This window comes from Postia placenta, assembly GCF_002117355.1.
Source record: "Postia placenta MAD-698-R-SB12 unplaced genomic scaffold POSPLAscaffold_16, whole genome shotgun sequence".
Taxonomy (NCBI): domain Eukaryota; kingdom Fungi; phylum Basidiomycota; class Agaricomycetes; order Polyporales; family Adustoporiaceae; genus Rhodonia; species Rhodonia placenta.
This window is the reverse complement of record NW_020169847.1, coordinates 43001-62365: the sequence shown is the minus strand read 5'-3', so window position 1 is coordinate 62365 and position 19365 is coordinate 43001. Positions and strand designations below refer to the sequence as shown.

Here is a 19365-nt window from a genome sequence, read left to right as displayed (position 1 = left end):
TGGTCTGTCCACGAGTTTGTTGGAGCACGTCGCGCCTGCCTTTGCGTACGGATAGAGCGAGAAGTTGCCATACATCGCGGCATAGACCGGCCACGCTGTACCGCCATCCCCGGTTTGGTACTAGGGTCGGATGGATTGGGTGAGCGTTTGTGTACACGTAATTCTATGGACTGACGACATCGGTGTAGGAGTCGCCGAATGTCACGAGATTCTTGATCCGGCCTGGCTGCGGCCCTTGCGTCGCAGCAAGCTGTGCGGCGGCGAGGACGACAAGCGTCGTGAGGAACTCGAGGACTGCCAACGATTTGGCCTCTGTACAGAGTTGAGGACTTGCCTCTTATACTCACGAGAAGCACTGGTTGTGTCATGGGTTCGTGCATGCAACCGTCAAGCATATGGTACGGACGAGCGCGTGATCAATTTATTCGGGCCGTGCTCGTACAGAGGGCACTTCTGTGTGAAGGTGAAGACGTCGAGCTTAGTCGAGCTCAGTCTGCATGACGACTTCTTCCCGAATTGTGGCAACGCACTGGAGGTTGATGGGAAATGTCTCTTGCCTGGACCTTTGAGGTCTTCGGCCATCACGGTCAGGAATCCTATACCCTCTGGATAGCCGTGACCTGATGAACACCAGCAGGCTTCTGCCGTCCAGGCCCTTCGAGTAGCGAGGCAAGCACTCTTCTTTTTGGACTCGAATTTCATAGAGCTGTCATGTGGTGCATTGCTGCTATAACGCTATTGATGTCTCTGGATCCACGATTGTTCCTCACTTTGCTATGATGAGGTTAGCATGTGCAGCCACGGCGTGCCGTGTGAATGTCTGGGAGGACCGCGGCGCGACGGCCATGACATGAGTGTCACGGCATGAAAGAGACAGCGCAAAAGGTTGGAATTTCGAAGTATAGTCGAAGGTAATCTCCCGCGGGCAGACTATGATTCATGGCTTCCAATTCAAGGAGGACAGACACTTGTTACGATAGTAAGTCACATGATCAGGCGTTTCATGGCTCTTTCTTGACTCGCTCTGCCATATTTGCTAGCTACAAGCTGAAGCAAACACGAATCTTCGCCGTCATTCCAATCCTGATACGTGCCAGAAATCCAGCAGTATCCTGCGAGGCTGATGAGCGGCTGTTTCTAGAGTGTTGCCAGGTCATCCCGGTAGCCCGTCCTTTGTCGAGTGAATCCCTCGACGTCTTGGTCCTCTGCGCGCGGGACTTTGTGCGGTGCGCTTAGACGATCGCGAGCACGTCCGTGCCTCGTACATCGTCTCGAGCGTTGTGCCCGCATCGCGACTCGTCTGGGCTGCCTTGACTGAGATGAGTACTTTGTCAGCTACCCGCAAACGAATCGCAGTAAGTGCTGGTCGACCCTTTGCCTTCCATTTTATGATTTTCTCCTCCCTCACAGCCTTCTCTTCTTCTTTCGCATCTGCCTTTGCGGGCGCTGGGCACGTGTGGCCGCCGCTCACGTAGTCCCAGAGTTCTGCATCAGCAAGGATGTACAAGAGGCGTACCTTCCAGAATCGCCAATTGTCGGCTCCGGTAAGCGCCTCGATCAAGAAAGAAAGAGATTTGGCCATAGCGATGTAAGACAAGAGTGCGAGTTGGAGCTCGAGCTCGGTATTAAGTTTGATTGGTCCGTTTCACAAGCTGAGCACGGAGCTCATAACCTGTTATAGTAAGTTATTCACATAGTGAGTGAAAAGAAGATTTGGACGATGGGTACGATGCACCCAGGGAGCATATATATATACATAGCTACATTATCAAAGCGTGTCTAAGTCGAATGCGTGCGTACATGGCGTACGGGTGTGACCAAAGCAATTGCATAGCTATCGAGCCAAAGGTCAAGCATGAGGCGCACTATTAATTATCAAAGCAGGCTGTTCGTGGCCTGTCGATCCAGATACTTGATCTCAGTGATACGTCTGTTATGCTTCTACTAGACTACGTAGCCGCACGCCAGACACGGCGGCTGATGCGCCGAATCTATCTTCGAGCATCACATTGCTATGCATGTATAGCTGTGCTTGGTGCCAAGAAAGCGAGAGGTGCATTGATAGCGAATAAGCTAAGACTACAGACCAGCCAAGATGTCCTTATACTACAGTGTGGTATGCATTTTATCTTTTCCATTTTACATATGGCGCATCTACCACCCTACCGTGCCCGCAATGACGTTGCCGTGCACGCCCCACTCGATGCCGAGCCCAAACATGATCCACCCGATCACGATGACCGCAGCGCCCCCCACGAGGCATGCCCACCGTGCCCACTCTGCGCGCGGGTCGACAGCCTTCAGGCGGCGCTCCTTCGCCTTGACCTCACTCACCGCCGCCTCGAGCTCCTCCTTCGGCATGTCTACACCGCGTCGCTCGCAAAGGCGCTCGACTTCTGCGGGTAGCGCACGCGGGGACACCTCGGAAAGACGCGCGGCGGGCAGCGTCTCGGGCGAGATGTACGCGATGAGGAGGAGCACGCTAGCGATCGCGACGGAGATGAAGGCGTACGCAAGCCAAAGGCTCACGGCAGACTCGAGCGAGTTGGTCGGCGACATGTCCTGCAGTTTGCCTGCCGCCGTCGTGATGATGACAATTGACGCCTGAACTACGGATTCTGCGACAGAAGGTTCGTGAGCAGATCGTGGCGCACCGCCCGGCGCAAGTACGTACTCTTGATGGCAAATCTGCAGATATGGGCAATGCCATGAGCGACGATTGTACGCAAGATCTCGCATGCCCACTTACCCGGTTCCATAGTCTTGTGGGTCAGGGATGATGTTCCGCACTATCTCCACTTGCGGCGCTGGCGTCACGCACTGTGGATCGACACGATCAGCAAATGGCCAGGCCCGAATTCCAAGACAATACATACCTGCGACAGCGCGTAAAAGACATATGCCGCAACTAAGGGACGCGAGCGGGGTTAATAAGGCCCGCTCAAGCGCCAAATCAATGACTTACTAAAGGTAGGAACGGTCTCCGAAAACCTAAGCAGCAGCATGGAAATGAGGAATGTAAGGCCGGAAATGAGCACTGCGGGTGCTCCATCAGTGCGCGTACGTAGAAGAGAGCAGCCGACTCACAGAAGCTTATCCGTTGCCCGAAGGCATCAATGTAGATCCCCAGGAACGGCGTCAAGCACGCGGGAAGCAGCAGATAGAAGCTCGAGACCCATCCACCAATGACAGCGCCCTTCTTTAGGCGTTGCTGCGCGAATTGCCTACGTGTGCAGATCAATGTCGATGATCAGCATCGGGTTCCTGCACAAAGGGAGGCAGAAAGCCGTCGCGGTCACGTGACTCACGTCGAGATAGACACAAACGCCTGCACACCTGCGTTCTCAAAGACGGCGAACGCGACGACGATCCAGAAAGTGATCGGAAGGCGGCGGATTGCAGAGAAGCGGAAGGCGGCGCGCCGTGTCGCACCCGTGTGCTGCTTGCCGCTTGTGTGGTCAGTGATATCGTAGTGCGTGCGCAGGTAGCGGTCGAGGAACACGACAGTGGCGGCGCAGAGGAAGGAGAAGCCACCAATTGCAGCGCTTATCCACATCGCATAGGCGTAGGAGCCTAGACGCTCCGTGATAATGTTGGCGGTAGCCTGGCCGGTGAACTGCGCGAGGTTGGCTACGCCCCTGCATTGTCGCGTGAGGACCTCAGCATTGCAAACAAAGACGAGAACTTACCATATTGCTCCTACGGTCATCAAAAACATAACTGGGGTGAGCATTGAACTGGGAGAAAGTAGGGGGAACTAACCGATAGATCCTGCAAAACCGCGCCCAGGAGCGAAGTACGTTGAGAAGATCCTGTGCTGAGCGTTGTCCAGCGACCCGTCTCCGATAGCCGCAACCACCTTGCCAGCAATAAGAAGAGGGTAACTGTTGAGGTTATTCGTGGCAGCGCCCGCGAGGATGATGGACCCGGCAAGGTGGAAGCCAGCGAAGACGACCGAGGTTGGTGCGCCACCCCACTTGTCTATACAGAAACCGAAGCCGATGCATAGGAATGTGTTGATCTGGCCGCAGATCCAGGCGTTAGCATCAGCGGCTATCTAGGGCATAGGTTGCCACTGACTAGACTAGTGATGGCAACCTACAGCATCATGCCAATTAGAATGTGCGAGAATATGCATGTACCATGGCGTACCAATGTCGCGAACTGGGAGTTGTTTATGTGGGTCTCCTTGATGACAGTTGTTTTGAGTGCGCTACAAGGACGTCAGCGTCTGCCTAGCCGACGAAGGGTTCCCCCGTTCACTGACACAATGAGGCCCTAGTAGTGCGACAGTTAGATGAAAGTAGCAGTAAAAGAAGTATGGATGTGCTCACATTGGACCAGTGGTTGCCAACTAGACAGATGCCGGTGTAAATGACGTGTCACGCATTTTCAGAAGCGAGGGACGTACAGGTACATAGGCAGGTCAATATGATCATGAGGAGCTGCAATGGTATGGGCAATTTCCGCCTCGGGGGGACACTCGACTCGGAGGAGTAGGAGAGGGCATCGGCGGCTTGTTTCTCGTCAGCACTGTCGGCAGCATAGGACGCCTTGTTTTCGACAGGGGAGTCCATGACGAGAGTAACCTGAGCGCGTGGGGCTCTGAGAAGGGGAGCCGAGTATTTGAGCAGGTGGGGGAGCACCACTAGGGAGGAACGAACCAGAGCCGCTCATCTTATCAGATACTCTGCAAGAGGCCGATGGGATCTTAGTGAAATAGTATGGCGTTTGACGTCGCGTGCGGGGGAAGTCGGAGTCGGAGCTAGGCCCGAAAAAGGACTCGATCGAAGGCGCCGGCAGATCGGCACGCCCGATTGGTGAATTGCGGGGAGCACGGCTGGTGCGCTAGAACTGGGAATAGAAGTCTGCTTACGCTCCCCTTTCAGCTTCTGTCATGTGGATATTATCAGACTGACCTCTCCTCTCCATCCCGCTTGCTCCCAACGCTAGAGCCTTGAATACTGTCAAAACTTACGAATCTCGTCCGCTGTCGGACGAGCGGTCTTGGCACTGTCACTATGAATAGAATTATCAGTTCGGACTAGTCTTATCTGATAATCATTCGGACGTAACGAGATGATCGCCCCTTATCTAACCGCCGCCGCGGACACCCTCGGGTGTTACGGCCCATTCATTGAAGCTGCGCATTATTTTGGGCGGCCTGTCTCTATCCTCGCAATCCATAAGCCCGCTATAACGAAGACAAGAATCCTCCCTCAGAAGACAAAGAATCACGCTGTCGCGAAGAGCGGTCAGCGCAGTCGCAGGGCTAAATATGACGGACAGCGACACTACCTGTTGGCCATTGCCGAAGTTGCCGCTGGCGGAACACGAGGTACACAGAGCCCGGCCATGGACAGGCCCGGGTCCACGTACATCATGGATGAACAGATTTGAGGGACGCATTTGCAATGTGCTTCCTAGGAAGCTCGAGTAGGGTCAGGTCCTTCGTTGGGGCCGATCGCAGCTCACCGGGGTCCTAGTCTCTGTGACATTGGTGACGGCCATTCAGTAGTACTTTCTATTCTATATCATCGAAGTTTTGTACGCACTGCGACTCTAGTTAGCATTCCGATCGAGCTCGCAACATAGCACGCTGATCGTTCTCGCGAAACTGCTGCCGACGGCTGCCAAGGTAAAATATGTCTCCCCGATATGAAGCAGCATAGAAGACATTCTGTTGAACTCAACGAGGTGGAGCCCGAAGAGCTTCGCAGTTCAAAGACGGCACACAGGATGCGGTTACTGAAAGCTCGATAACAACGTAACAAGAACAGGCTCAGTAACATCGACAAAACGATGGCCTTTGGAGGAGTGCTTTCGGACAGAACATCCTCTCAGCAATATGAACTCACCTAAAGCTGATGTCAAAATGCCCCATGCCTCGACGCCAAGGGACAGACCTCATCACTTCGATGCGAGCAGTGGGGCCAAGCCCACTGTCAGCCACTCTATCGAGATAAGCAGGATAATTAGGAAAGCATCCTTCCGTGCTCGGCTTCTTCGTCGTCGGCGCCGACACCAGCCGAGCCAGCTGCACAATGAATTGTCACGCGAACAGGATAACGGAGTACCACACAAGGGGACCCCACTGCTGCCATTGCCTGATCGTGCCTCGGCGTGCCCGCCAACCGTGGCCCAGAGCACGCTCATGGACAGAGCTGAGTCTGCATCCATCTACCGTGGCGCCCTGTAAACGAGCAGGCGTGAGGTGCGCATTGCCAGATCGATACCAGAATGCCTACCATGCGCCCAGCACGACAGCCCAGGCCCAGTCATCTAGAAAGCAAACCGCGTCCGCGCGGGCCCAATCGGTTCATCCTGGACGCAGAGGCGGTAGAGCGGCCAGGCAGCACAAAGGCTCCCCTTCCCTGAACGCGCGTTTCCGCATGGGGATCGCACATGCTCCGCCGGGGAACTCTCGGCCTGTGCGCCATGTTCAGGGAGCTATGTGCGTCAGAGCCAATGGGAGGTCGCAGGAAACAAAGCGCGCACAGCATCTGCCGCTTCTGGCGCGGAGGCAACAAATCGCCCGAACCAGAGGTCGCCCTCCGGTGTCTCAATCCATTTCTGTTGCCGCGCCGCCGGTCCCGACTGTCGTTGTGCCATTTTCCCCGCGCCAAGCAGCCCAAGCACGCCGAGCTGCGGCTCCGAGACGGTGTCTCAGCATAGATTTATTGACCTGGGGCAACGACCTTGGCGATCTGTACCATCGATGACGTCCGATCACACCGATCGCACATTGCCGAGCGACCCTACACAAGGCTGGCGGGCTGCATGGAGACCACCATTTGCAAGTCGGCTCGCCTGCTAGTCATGTGTTAGCACGTCGAGTGGAATACGTGATGCATGCTGAAAAATGCATCCGTCAGCCAACTCGTCCCTAGCTGCGGGCCGTCCCGGCGGGCACGATAGGCTTTTAAGGCAATCCGCAACACCGGTGCCTGCCATGTTGCAGGCGCCTCCGCTCTTATGTCGAAAATGCTCGACTGATGACAGGCGGGATCTAGTCTCCTGAACACAACGCTAACCTTCTGTGCTTCTGCGCGCTGGAAGCAATAAAGATAAGACCTGATGCGTAGATGGACTGATGCAGAGATGCCGTGCGCGGTGTTATGGAGCAGATGGGAGAAGGCTGTCACATAGGCGAGCTCGCATGCGTCTGCCAAGCGCATTGGGAGCGGTCGGGGACGTGGGTAGGGATCGACCTTCTCCATGAAGAATATTGATCAGAAGGTCAACGCTTCCGAGGACAGTCCACCAAGGTACACCCGCAGCAGCAGGTGATGCCACTGCACACGTTGGCCGATTTGCTCGGCGGCTCCGAGTGGTTAACAGCGAAATCGCACTTACGGTTTGCAAATACGCCGAGATGCTGGTCGAAGATGAAGGATGTCGGTAGCGATATGGAGAATCAGCGCTATGTTTACGGAAAGCATTGACGGGTGCAGCGCCCTTCTCAGGACTCTAGGCTCTCGACAAGCCCGAGCGAACTTTCGTCGAACACACTCGAGCGTCATGTGAAGGCCGCGACCGCGATCCCACAGTTTATCTCGGGTCCTCGTATACGAGGATGCCGTCCTCACAGAGATTGTGGCAGGATCCAGGCATGCTTGACGTCGCTTGCGGTGATCCCCCGGACAATGGAGGATAAGAGGCATTGGGGTATACCGCCGGGGCGTAGCGTGTTGTGCGCGAGCTATCTCCGCATCAGCACGGGAGTCCCCATACCACAAGGATGTTAATAGAACGCGTACCAGAACATTGTCCTTCGCAGCCGATACATAATGGCATGCGTAGATCAGAAATTGCGACTTGCATAGCGGCAGCGAGCCTCGGAAGCCTCGATAGAGTGCGGTGGAGCCGTGAATACCTCGAGGAAAGGCCGTAGAATGGAAGAATATTTGATCCCCCTCGTTTTGAGTAGACATCTATTTGCGATATGGACAACCGATCGAGATTCGTCTCGACGCCACTGTTTAACACAAGGCTGTTTCACATACACTGCCATGAACCATGAAAGATATGACGTACTCAACAGACAGATGTGTGAGCATACTTTGCTGGAGCACCTAGATCGGGTGCGTTCGTCGTAGGCCAGTCTTCTTGGCTGCGACCAGTGCTTCGAGGAAGACAAGTTGACTGCATTCACGATGTCTGAAGCACGCGGCGTCCGGCATCAAAAAATCGGACTACGGGCGTTACAGATTGCAGTGGAGCGCTCTTTAAGGACATTGGTGTTGCCCGTGGCCGCCACGCCGCGAAGCGCGGAGGACGAATGATAGGGAAAGAAACAGGTTTGTGAGGCCACGATCGGCTGGTCTGGTGTAGAACGATCACAATCCGCAGGTTTTGAGACAATCTTAGACTAGTGACGTCTGGTGGATCCTCTGTCGATCTCACGCACTTAGCGCATCGTGGAGCCACGGGTCGGTTTATGTCCGCACAAGCGTTAAAGGAAGACGATTTAAGTTAAGGTTGCCCAAGATGAATGAATGCAAGACTATGTGATGAGGAGGTTAGAGGCACAAGTCTGTCCTCCAGACATCATAGAGACCGTTTGCACCTCCTGGTCATCAGCGCTTATTCGGGAACTTATAAATATGAGCAATTCGGGCCGATAATAATGCGTCGGAGGAACTCACCAGTATAGTATCAGATGGATACACATGGAATATCGCTGCCTGCGATGCACAGTACATTGGTCGTACATTGGTCGTACGTCACGAGGACATTCTCCGCAATCTGGCATCTGTAGCATGCATAACAGCTAGATACTTGGATGAGTGGGTAAAAAGAATAATCCTCGAGGATCCCACACTTGAGCGATGGCTTGTGGGCTATTCTTAGGGACTGAGCGAGTACCAGGTAGCATGATATACGGCTCATTTGTGCAGAAAAGGGGCTAGTCCATACCCAGTTTATCGGATCCCGCGCAATAGTGACAGGTTGCATGAGTACATTGGGGGAAGAAAATTTGTGTGCTGGATGCAAGGCGAGTAATAGTTCCGGATTCCTTGAACATCTGTCGAGCTAGCACCTGGCGAGTGCGTTATCACTCAATGCATGATGGGATATTAACAGTTTTGACACAGCATTATAATCAGAGAGGCAAGACGTTGGGCCTCAATTTCTCTGAGCTGAGTATCGCACACTAGATGTGACGCCGCTGTCACTATATGATCACGGGGATGTGACAGATCGCGTTGGCGCAAGCGACGCGTCTCCGGAGGAAGTTCGGGCTTGCCAGTACCACGTTGGGAATGTCGCAGAAAATATCCTGCCCCGAGTGCGGAATGAGCTCGTCGAAAAATCTCCCCGGCGGGAGTGCCATCTGCACGGCCCGCGAGGTGATCACGCGCCTAGCCACACGGTACTCAGGAGCATCTCACACACTGCCTTCGACAAATACATGGCGTTCCGAGGCTGCCGTTTGTACCCATGACCGTTCCGCTTCTCTCGCGTATAAGAAAGAACGGCACGATGTGCGTGCGCGAGCCCCATTCCCATGGCAGTCCTCGGTATCCTCACGACGCTTGTCATCTTCGCCGTGGCGCAACTCGGGGAGGGACAGGGTGTATATCCTGGTCAGATCAAGAACCTCGTGACGTTTGGGGACTCCTACTCTGATGTGGTTCGTAGATACTCCTTACTCTCGCTCATATTCCTTTGGGGACACTCACCTGGACTACGGCAACATAGTATGTACCTGGAGACAATGCGACGGCATGGCCAGTATACGCAGCCATGTATGGCGACTTCACGCTCTATCCGTTCGCGCGATCAGGCGCGACGTGCTCGAACTACCTGACGTACAAGCCGTTTCCCTCTGTGTTCGAAAGCCAGCTTCCCCTATACTTCACAGACAAGTACAACGGCTCTTTGGAACTCGATCCAACAAGCACTATGTACACCCTATGGATCGGCACGAATGATGTTGGTGTCAACGCGCTTTTAACAGGGAGTCAAACACCCGGTGTGACACTCGTCGACACGGTAACCTGTTCAGTCGAGTGGATCAAGGTTCTATATGCGAGTGGAGCCAGAAATTTCATCATGCAGAACGTACGTACCTTCTATAAACGCAGTAGCCGAAGGCATGTATTGAGATAGATTTGCATGCCAGATGCTACCTTTACAAGACACAATTCTGTATTCCACCTATTCGTACCCGAACCGCTACTGGACTGAGGAGCGGAATACAACCGAGTGGAACGTATTCATGACCGAATTGACTACGTCGCACAATGCTTTGGCCTCGCTTATGCTTCAAGCACTGGTTCCGACTCTTGAAGGCGCTCACCTCGGTACGTGAGCGCAGTGCACATTCATCTCAGAGTCGCTAATCGGAAAGTATAGGCCTCTTTGATTCGTACGGGCTGATCTCAGACATCCGTGCCAATCCACAGAACTACCTTAACGGCACAGCGCCTCTGAATGTGACCGGCTGCATCAACTCGTGCGTCTTCCAGCTAAATGAGAGCACTGGCGAGACCGCGGATTGCACAGTCGCGGAAGGGACTGCGCGCGACAGCTTCCTGTGGTACGTGGCGGAGCAGAGTTGTGATGCTGCATATGGTCGTCCCTAACATAGCTACGCGCGCAGGTACGACGAGCTGCACCCGTCGGAACAGACAGACAGGGTGATTGCGCGAGAAATCTCCTCTGCAATCGTTCGGAATTCGTCTGATTGGATTACATGGCTTCTTTGAGGCGAACCATGAAGTGGGATTTTGATGGAGAATATTCTCTGATGACATGCCCTGGTACTCATGAACAATGGGACCTTGGATAGTTGTATAATTGTGCACCAACTCACCGGGATGACGGAATGTATGGAGGATTGATGTAGGTATCTAGGATCATAGCGCTAAACGAGAAGAGGGACTATTCGAGGTAGCTCGAACACAGAAATACATGCATCGATTTGTGAACGCTGCGAACCACACCATTATAGTCACAAAAATGACACGGTAATCAAATGACGCGGCGAAGGGAGCTCGCTCGCCAGTGGGCCTAGTTCTTCCTTCGGCACGCGGCTATTATGCTGCCTGCAGACTCAAAAGCGCTCTTTCTGAGTCGCGTGGCAGGTCAAAGTACGCGAGCGAGCACGTCGCTGTTTCATAGCGAGGTCACTCAAGATGACCCTTCGTCCACGATGTCACGAAGAATACTCGAGTCTTGAATGATTCCGCGCGGTCATGTCCTATGAAAGAAATCAGCACCCATCAATGCTAGGCGCGATCGATCGATCAGCCGTCAGGTCTAACGGTGATATCCACCGCGCCGTGCTTAACACTATCGACTGTTATACGTAACTCAGCGAGCTCTGTATGTCACCCCGTCGTATAGTTACCCGGATGAGGGAATGCAGAGAACAGTCCGCGACTCGAGTTTACCAGGCCTGGCAATTGCGATCTGAATCTGCACTCCGAATTCTCGACGCGCATTTACATATGCCAGTGGTGCAGGTCCAGATTGAAGTCTTCGCATGTCGAGAAAAATTCTGCTCTACCAGTGGTTGAATGCTCTCCTTGTAGTATGGCATACCGGCATTGCCACTTACCGTCTACGCCGGTGACTCGAGTTCGTGTCCGTCTTGTTATCTGGCGTGTTGTCTCACATTGAAACACACGAATGTAGTCTCATGATGTCCGAATTCCAGATCACCGGCGAACCGTCGAAAGCGCGGAATAGGTGAGATGATCTGCTGGCGCGATTTGTTGTATGGCCTGATCCTGATCAGATATCTGCAGTCGCTCAGTAGAGATGCATGCGACATGATTGCTCCTTCAAGAAGCCGCAGGACATGGTGAGAACTCTCCGTGAGAGCATGCTTATAATACTTGAACTGCCGCAGCGGTCTGTATTAGGTCACGTAGCCTATGCCTTCCGTAGAAAGTGCGCGACGTGCTCCTACAAATTATGCCATACGCAGAAATAATCATAGGACCTAAAACGTTAGTCGATTCAATGCCGGGACCAAAAGCCGGAGAGAACATTGAGTACCTCAGGCGAGCAGGAATCGAACTCCCGATGAGCACTAAGCATCCGCATCGATTATCGCTGTAACTGTTGTGCTTTTTGGCAGTGACTGTTCTCAGAAGTGTCAGCGTTGGCCTGTTGCGGCTCTTCGGTTATGGTCAGCTGCGTCTCTTGGGCATTGTTCCTTAATAGGGCACTGCAACCGCGTCGTTAGCCGTTATAAGGAAAGAAAGGACGAAAATGATCATCACTGCTTCTCCTGAGATTGTGCAAACCGCTTCCGTATCCGCTTCATTGCCCTTTGTGTGTTGGCATACTGATCATCATCCGGGGGCCACTGCTCAGCACATCTCGCCAATGAGTCAATAGTATGCTTCGTGAACAGGCTAGCATCCCGTTTGATGATGCTCGCACATGCCTTAATCATGCGGTAGACATACGGCCATTCATGTGCTGCAGTGATCTCCTGGGCCACGAACTTTATGTCGGACGAGCTAATATATTTCGCCACAATGCCCAGCGCGCCTTGAATGTCTTCGCATAATGGACCAGAGTGCGATAAAGGGAAATCCGCAGAAAGACACAATACAGCATTTGAACATTGGAATGATCTGATGCCGCTGCCGAGCTCCTTTCTGGTGTTTGAAAGGAATGTGACGATCTTCTGGCAAGCTGTGGACGTGGTATAAGCAGACTGATCGAGCAGTCTTGTATGAACTGAATACGTACTACTTGTGTCGATACCGACAGAGTGGAACCACCAATGGTGCCTACCGAGGGACAGGGCGACATCGATGCGTATTTCATCAGGGATGTTTGTCGTCGCCCACATGTCCAAAAGCCAGCTGTAAACTCCGGACGTCGTCCTCGGCATCCCATTTAGAAGACGGTTGACAAGTTTCAAAATGTGCTTTTGCTCCTTTTTGCGGGTTTCATCATCCATGCGAGTCTCGTTGGACGCGACCTTCTCAAACAAGGCAATCGACATGTGCCCCAGCATGTCAACAACCTGATAGTCCCGTTCTCGATAATACCAGCGTGGTGAATGTTCTTCGTCTTGATCGTGATCGTGTGCTCGGTGATCCACGATCTCGTAGAATGCGAGAAGCGCTTCGCTGACATCAGCTTGCAGAAGACAAGGTTGGACGACGGTGCTGAGAAATGTCTCGTCCATGACACGCGAGTTGGCCTCGACAAGCATTTTCAGCTTGGTTCCATCGACATCCTCCAGTGTTTGCATACAGAAGTTGTCCAGCTCCCTCCAGTCTCCCAATGCAGGCAGGTCCCGACGTGTCCTCCACTTCTCTGTCCGGCAGCACTGGTTCCAGATCCTGCATATGATTTTTCCGCTTCCAGTCCCGCCGAACCACAACTTTTCGAACTGCCGCATGGCCCATCTCCAGAAGCGGAAAAACCACCACGCCTGCGCCGATTTGAAAGGACAGTCCGGCGAAAGGGATGGGATGATGGCTGTGAAAATGGTGGGTACAAGGAGCAAGATACTGAGGACGGTTGCAACGCCTGCCACTGCAGTGCTGAGCGTCCAAAGAAGGATGTCGAGGCCAAGGAGGAAGAGGACAAGAGCAAACTGTAGCAGAAGCGGCAGAATAGCCACAGCTTGCTCGACACCCCAGCGTGTCAATCCTCGGCGGCGGAAGAACCACACACGAACGCTCCTCTGCGATGTCTTCGAAGTGCCATTAACGTGGTGGTGCAACCATTGGCTAATGGAGATTGATACCGACGCCGCACCAAGACTGAGGATCAGTGCGGCGAACCACAGCACGGCGACAGCAATGATTGTGGATGATGGTCCAGAAGAGAACTGAGAGTCAGCGGAAAGGGAGATCAACCAGTTGGCAATGGTGGTGTGTCCCGCATCAGCCGCGACGACGCTGAGATGGCCTGACATGGAGATGAGTGCCTGTGTGGCGGCGAGGGTGACATAGAAAGGAACGATGAACCCGGTGAGGACGGTGGAGAATAGACCTGACTGAAAAAAACATCCCGTATCAGCATGCGTTACGGGAAGTCGACAGAGCAGCAACAGGTCATATATATAATTTAGAGCAACAGAGTAAAGCACTCACGAAGAGCAATAGGTTATTGATGTCCTCTTTCCATTTCTCTACCAACGACTCCTCAAACTCCCACACCTCCTTCGCACACTTCACCCATGGATCCTCTTGTTTTCGTTTTGCTTCGAGCGCGTCTTGTAGCACCTTCCTCACTAGTTCCTCGTCCAATTTTCCATCTGTGGAGACTTCCCTTGAGTCATTGTGATCGGAGGGTGCACCGATAGTGAGCGATGTATCGGCTATTAACGCCCTACCCTCAGTCATAACCCCGTTTGCTTCGTTTACTTCGTCTCCTTCGCTATCTTTGCCGTTTCCCAGTCCCTACAATTATTTGGTATCATAGACACGCTTGCGTAAACGTAGCTCACCTGCATGGTGCCGTTATCTTCGAACACTGCCACGGTAGCCTGATAGGGAAGCATCGCCTCACGAACCTCTTGCTGACTCTGTACTGAATTCATCTGAAGGAAAGTGTTATACATTTGAATCGATCAGCTTGACTATTCCTGATCAGTGGGCTCACATCAGCGTCATGAGCAGGCTGTCCATCGCGGTCGAGGACCTTGATTTCTTTCAAAGGTATAGATTCGCCCACCCCCTCGCTGGGACCTGCTCGGGTAACCAGCGTGGAGCCCTGTGTCGTGCCATTGCCTGAACGGCTTCTGGAGGTAGACGTTGACCGAGCCTTTCTGGACCCGCTACGTCTACGTGTTCTCGACATTACTGGATTTGAGGATTTGTTAGGTGGGAGTAGCGTGGAGCGATCGCCAGGAAATGTAAAGATGTGCGATTGCCCGTCTTATGAGGCTCCACTCCAGCGCCGGTATGGAACCGGACAACTGGAAACGTCATTGCAGCATGGACGACGATGAAGTCTGATAGATTACGGAGTTTAGAGGGCGGAACACTCACCTCAGATTGGTATATGCAGACTGCGCCATCCCGGTGTGGTATACCGCCGCGCCCTCCATCATTCAAACTTCGTGCGTCTAATGCCTCATGTATACGACCACACCAAACCTTGTCATTGCGCATTGTCTCACGTCAGCGCGTGAACCATTCCACTTTTGCTCGACTTAGTCATAGTCTCTCGTGGTCAAGCTGTTGCATTAGATCGCTCGTAGAGCAGTTGCTACCGAATGGAGCGACGAACCTGCATACGTCCGACGCAGGATTGAGAACCTTATACGTAGATTGTGGTTCAGTCCCACTGACCAGCTACACCGCGCGCACGCGGGCGAGAAGAGTCCCTGCTGCCGGTCCGATTGTCACATTGGCCGTGATAGCTTTGATGAATATCATGTGACCCATGCAAGGAGGGTGAAAAATAAGGGGGATGCACAGCCATAACAACGATGGTACAACGCGCGCTTTAACCTTACAACCTGTATTTACAATCTGTCAGCCGCGCAAACTCTACTGGAACTCTCTGATCTTGCTGCGTGAATCATATTGTGGGAATAGAGAGCGATACCTATTCGTTAGCGTGAGACAGAAGGACCATCGACGGAAACGCGCATGAGCTCAAATGCTACAACGTCATAGCGCTCAGAGAAGATGTTAATAGACTTACCAGAACATAATATCGTAAAGCCTGTGAGGCTGGAGTGTCCGGAGAACCATCCTTGTCATGTGTAGTGATCATCGCGCTGGATGCCGTACTCGAAAACTATGACCAGCAGGATGGCATCCTAGGGCACGATTGTATGGCAGGGCATGAAAGTGAGCACGGCGCACAGTGACGGTCTCCGAGACTAACGCGTGTAGAATGTTCGACGTTGCATTTGCCAGAAAGTGCTTATGCAGAATGTTTTGTAGCGTCCTTAATGGTTCTATTATGACATGGGTTTCCTGCGTCGTCAGATCTCAATAGCCTTGACACCTGGCCTAATGGAATTTGTAAGCACACCATACATGCACATACTCAGAACGCGGACGGCTGCGACACCACATCAGGACGACTCACTAAGAACCCATAACGTTTAGCGCAATCTCCTGCGAGATAGCAAACTCGCTTCTTTAGATTGTATGGTCACCGATAAGACAGTTGAGTGACGGCCTCATACTTCTTCAGGTGTCCAGCGTAAGGTGGAAACGTGAGGGAGACGCTGTCAGACGAGCGGGCGTGGGATAGCGCCACAGCTGGACCAATAAGGCAACTGCGAATGTAAAGTATGAACGTTTGAGCAGTCGGGATGAGCACACGCCAGCCAATCTTGTACGGCAAATACTTGTTACAGCATGGCCAGCGGGCTGTCGGTTACAAGTGCTGCATGCTAAGACAAGGAAAAGCAGGCCAGAGGGGTGGATGAGGACTAGACATGCCGGGCGTTCGTTGATGCAGGCCACTAGTCCGTTTCCTGCAGCAACTGGCCAGATCACCGCTGAACTTGATCTGTCAACCACGATTTGCATGAGGAAGTCCTCCATGGATCAGTAGTCGCGTAATAGCGGGTGTGGGCGCGACACACTACACGGGAGATGTTATCCACATAGTATGGTCCGTATGCCGGAAGCATAGTTTGCATGAGTACAAACGAATGAGGCATCCTCCTATTGAGGATAAAACAGTATAAGGGAGAAGAAGCAGTATTCGCAACGAGAAGCAGTCATTGGATAATCTTTCGCAGGGTACAGCATGAAGACGCGTTATAAAAGAGCCAAGGTAGAGAGCATACGATCGTAGACAGCGGATAAGCCGGCACTGTGTAGTCAATATACAAAGGTAAGGGCAGATGTACTGTTTCTACGCACCGCAAGCTGTGGCACAACCAAGTCAAGAGCTCCGCGTCCATGGTACGTTCGGAGGAGTTGATGCGACTTGCGATCATTGTGTTGTCGAAGAGAATCGCGCGCGGCACGACGAATCACATATATGTGTCCAGGCATATGATTTGTGGACCCGCACTAGAGCATTGGTAATCCATATCACCACAGAGTCGGCGAAAAGTAGTAAAGACAGCGACTGCGTGCAGACGAGAACTCACTCAAGGGAATCGTGCAGCCCTCAAGGCTTGCTAGTGTTCATTATGTAGATGACAAGTTTAGCAAGTCGGATTTTGAAAACAAGTAGTTGTGCTAATCTTGTGCTTTAGTATCTCAATTTAATGTGTCTTCCAGTGTCCACAGCTAGGCTCGATTGCATTGATTCAAAAGTGCCCGCCAAGTTAGAGAGCATGGTAGTGATTGTTATTCTGAGTCAGGAGCGTCCGCGTCCAGCACCTCGGCATGCTCAGGCTGGACAGCAACGGGCTCACAGAAGAAGCGAACGGAAATATTCCTGAGATGTTATGTGACGTAGATGAAAGACAATCATGACGAGGGCGGTGCCCATCGAAATGTTTGACTTGCAATATTGATAATGTTTTTATTGGCGCCCATATGCGTGATACGCATCATTATAATACCTGTATATAATGTTAGAATATTGCAATGACTAAATAAGTTAACAATATTCGAGCGCCGCCTTAGCGCTGTTTCCTTCGCCCAACATGACTCTTGGGTCTTCGCACTCCGTCCACATACTCATGCATGGACCTTTTTGGGATACGTAGGCAGGATGTCTTGGTACCTTGGTAATCGTACACTGCGTTCATACACACACACCTCTCCGCCTGTATGCTTCCAATATATACCCTTTTCCTTCATGTCCACCAGAGCCTTGTCATTCTTCTATATCAAATTTGCATTGCATTGCACTCATTTGTACGTCTTGACTGCATTCTCTGCCGATTCCGTCCTTTCCATTCAGCCTCTCCATGAGGTCTACCCACCGCACCTCTACATCGAACGCTCTTACATCTATTGTACCAAACGACTGGGATGAGCTCGCGCCATACGTTACTACCTTGGTAATGATAGTTGGGACTGGTCGTCGACCTGTCGCATGCGTTCTGATATCATGGTGTGTTCCTGTTATCTGTTATATGATTAGTACTCGTGGGAATTGACCTCACGTCAGACTGAGCTATGTTGTAATGCCGATTATCCATAGACCGGCGCGGCTGGTGTGAAATTTTGACGAAACAATCCCTCTGTACGGGAGCCTACATATCGTGTGAAATAGATTTCAATTCTGATGCGTTGGGCAGGTACATAGACACACGCAAAAGCATTTTCGCGCATAGAGACTGCTCAACGTGCTGAACCATCCAGTCTTGATCAGTCAATACGAGATCGAGGACTCGATGGCCAGCCTCTGTGTGTGCCCCGCGGCCATCATCGATGCCAATGGTCATTTTTTTTTGCAAGGCGGACCGCGACCGATGTAATAGAGCGTGGCAGACGAAGAATCAATCAATGCCATAGCTCGAGGGTATAAGTGATTTCCTTACCACAGGGGCTCTCTTCCCATTCTCTCCCCAGGTCATCGCCAAATCCACGCCAGATCAATAAAGCCAGTCTTCGCGCTATCTCTTCGGTGTCATGACCGTTGCGCCACGATCATCCTAGACATTCATGCCGGCACGCCGCGGCTGCACATGCTCACTTCACCGCATCAAAGTGAGGCCAACAACCGTAGACCCACAGAGAACTTAACAGCGTTATGGCAGCAATGCCTCACATGACAGCTCTATGAAATTCGAGCTCAAAAAGAAGAGTGCTTGCCTCGCTACTCGAAGGGCCTAGCCGGCAGAAGCCTGCCGGTGTTCATCAGCGCACGGATATCCAGAGAGTATGGGATTCATGAACGTGATGGCCGAAGACCTCAAAGATCCAGGCAAGTGGCATTTCCCATCAACCTTCAGTGCGTTGCCACAGTTCGGGAAGAAGTCGTCATGTAGACTGAACTCGACATCTTCACCTTCGCACAATAGTGCCCTCTGTACGAGCACGGCCCGAATAAATTGATCACGCGCTCGTCCGTACCATATGCTTGACGGTTGCATGCACGAACCCATGACACAACCAGTGCTTCTCGTGAGTATAAGAGGCAAGTCCTCAACTCTGTACAGAGGCCAAATCGTTGGCAGTCCTCGAGTTCCTCACGACGCTTGTCGTCCTCGCCGCCGCACAGCTTGCTGCGACGCAAGGGCCGCAGCCAGGCCGGATCAAGAATCTCGTGACATTCGGCGACTCCTACACCGATGTCGTCAGTCCATAGAATTACGTGTACACAAACGCTCACCCAATCCATCCGACCCTAGTACCAAACCGGGGATGGCGGTACAGCGTGGCCGGTCTATGCCGCGATGTATGGCAACTTCTCGCTCTATCCGTACGCAAAGGCAGGCGCGACGTGCTCCAACAAACTCGTGGACAGACCATATGGCGCTGTCACCGAGTACCAGCTCCCACT

The 19365-nt window shown here is 52.6% G+C and overlaps 8 protein-coding genes across 8 annotated transcripts; 2 read left to right on the top strand and 6 right to left on the bottom strand.

Moving 5' to 3' along the window:
* Positions 1-163: 163 nt before the first annotated feature.
* On the bottom strand, positions 164-582 carry POSPLADRAFT_1060934 (hypothetical protein; the record flags this gene model as incomplete). The annotated part of the gene is made up of 3 exons (XM_024481320.1): positions 164-312; positions 348-355; positions 407-582. The coding sequence occupies 3 exons, from the start codon at positions 580-582 to the stop codon at positions 164-166; spliced, it is 333 nt and encodes a 110-aa protein (XP_024334658.1).
* Positions 583-1153: 571 nt separating this feature from the next.
* Positions 1154-1582, bottom strand: POSPLADRAFT_1036480 (hypothetical protein; the record flags this gene model as incomplete). The annotated part of the gene is made up of 1 exon (XM_024477153.1): positions 1154-1582. One exon carries the CDS (start codon positions 1580-1582, stop codon positions 1154-1156), a length of 429 nt encoding a protein of 142 aa, XP_024334657.1.
* Positions 1583-2154: 572 nt separating this feature from the next.
* On the bottom strand, positions 2155-4577 carry POSPLADRAFT_1155226 (hypothetical protein; the record flags this gene model as incomplete). Its single annotated transcript, XM_024486924.1, has 14 exons — positions 2155-2618; positions 2675-2688; positions 2750-2820; positions 2877-2908; positions 2966-3037; positions 3088-3224; positions 3309-3638; positions 3690-3720; positions 3763-4021; positions 4081-4098; positions 4153-4213; positions 4268-4278; positions 4335-4354; positions 4412-4577. 14 exons carry the CDS (start codon positions 4575-4577, stop codon positions 2155-2157), a joined length of 1686 nt encoding a protein of 561 aa, XP_024334656.1.
* A 1705-nt stretch (positions 4578-6282) lies between these two features.
* On the bottom strand, positions 6283-6612 carry POSPLADRAFT_1076050 (hypothetical protein; the record flags this gene model as incomplete). Its single annotated transcript, XM_024482880.1, has 2 exons — positions 6283-6450; positions 6499-6612. The coding sequence occupies 2 exons, from the start codon at positions 6610-6612 to the stop codon at positions 6283-6285; spliced, it is 282 nt and encodes a 93-aa protein (XP_024334655.1).
* Positions 6613-9511: 2899 nt separating this feature from the next.
* Positions 9512-10933, top strand: POSPLADRAFT_1067618 (carbohydrate esterase family 16 protein; the record flags this gene model as incomplete). The annotated part of the gene is made up of 5 exons (XM_024482205.1): positions 9512-9637; positions 9706-10068; positions 10130-10310; positions 10363-10546; positions 10610-10933. 5 exons carry the CDS (start codon positions 9512-9514, stop codon positions 10713-10715), a joined length of 960 nt encoding a protein of 319 aa, XP_024334654.1. The 3' UTR covers positions 10716-10933.
* A 1302-nt stretch (positions 10934-12235) lies between these two features.
* On the bottom strand, positions 12236-15037 carry POSPLADRAFT_1154882 (hypothetical protein; the record flags this gene model as incomplete). The annotated part of the gene is made up of 6 exons (XM_024486893.1): positions 12236-12660; positions 12718-13981; positions 14079-14387; positions 14435-14527; positions 14590-14728; positions 14979-15037. 6 exons carry the CDS (start codon positions 15035-15037, stop codon positions 12236-12238), a joined length of 2289 nt encoding a protein of 762 aa, XP_024334653.1.
* Positions 15038-17464: 2427 nt separating this feature from the next.
* POSPLADRAFT_1049621 (hypothetical protein) lies at positions 17465-18304 on the bottom strand (the record flags this gene model as incomplete). Its single annotated transcript, XM_024479802.1, has 4 exons — positions 17465-17473; positions 17673-17738; positions 17845-17945; positions 18172-18304. 4 exons carry the CDS (start codon positions 18302-18304, stop codon positions 17465-17467), a joined length of 309 nt encoding a protein of 102 aa, XP_024334652.1.
* Positions 18305-18761: 457 nt separating this feature from the next.
* POSPLADRAFT_1060928 (hypothetical protein) lies at positions 18762-19170 on the top strand (the record flags this gene model as incomplete). The annotated part of the gene is made up of 2 exons (XM_024481319.1): positions 18762-18813; positions 19022-19170. The coding sequence occupies 2 exons, from the start codon at positions 18762-18764 to the stop codon at positions 19168-19170; spliced, it is 201 nt and encodes a 66-aa protein (XP_024334651.1).
* Between the last annotated feature and the right edge of the window lie 195 nt (positions 19171-19365).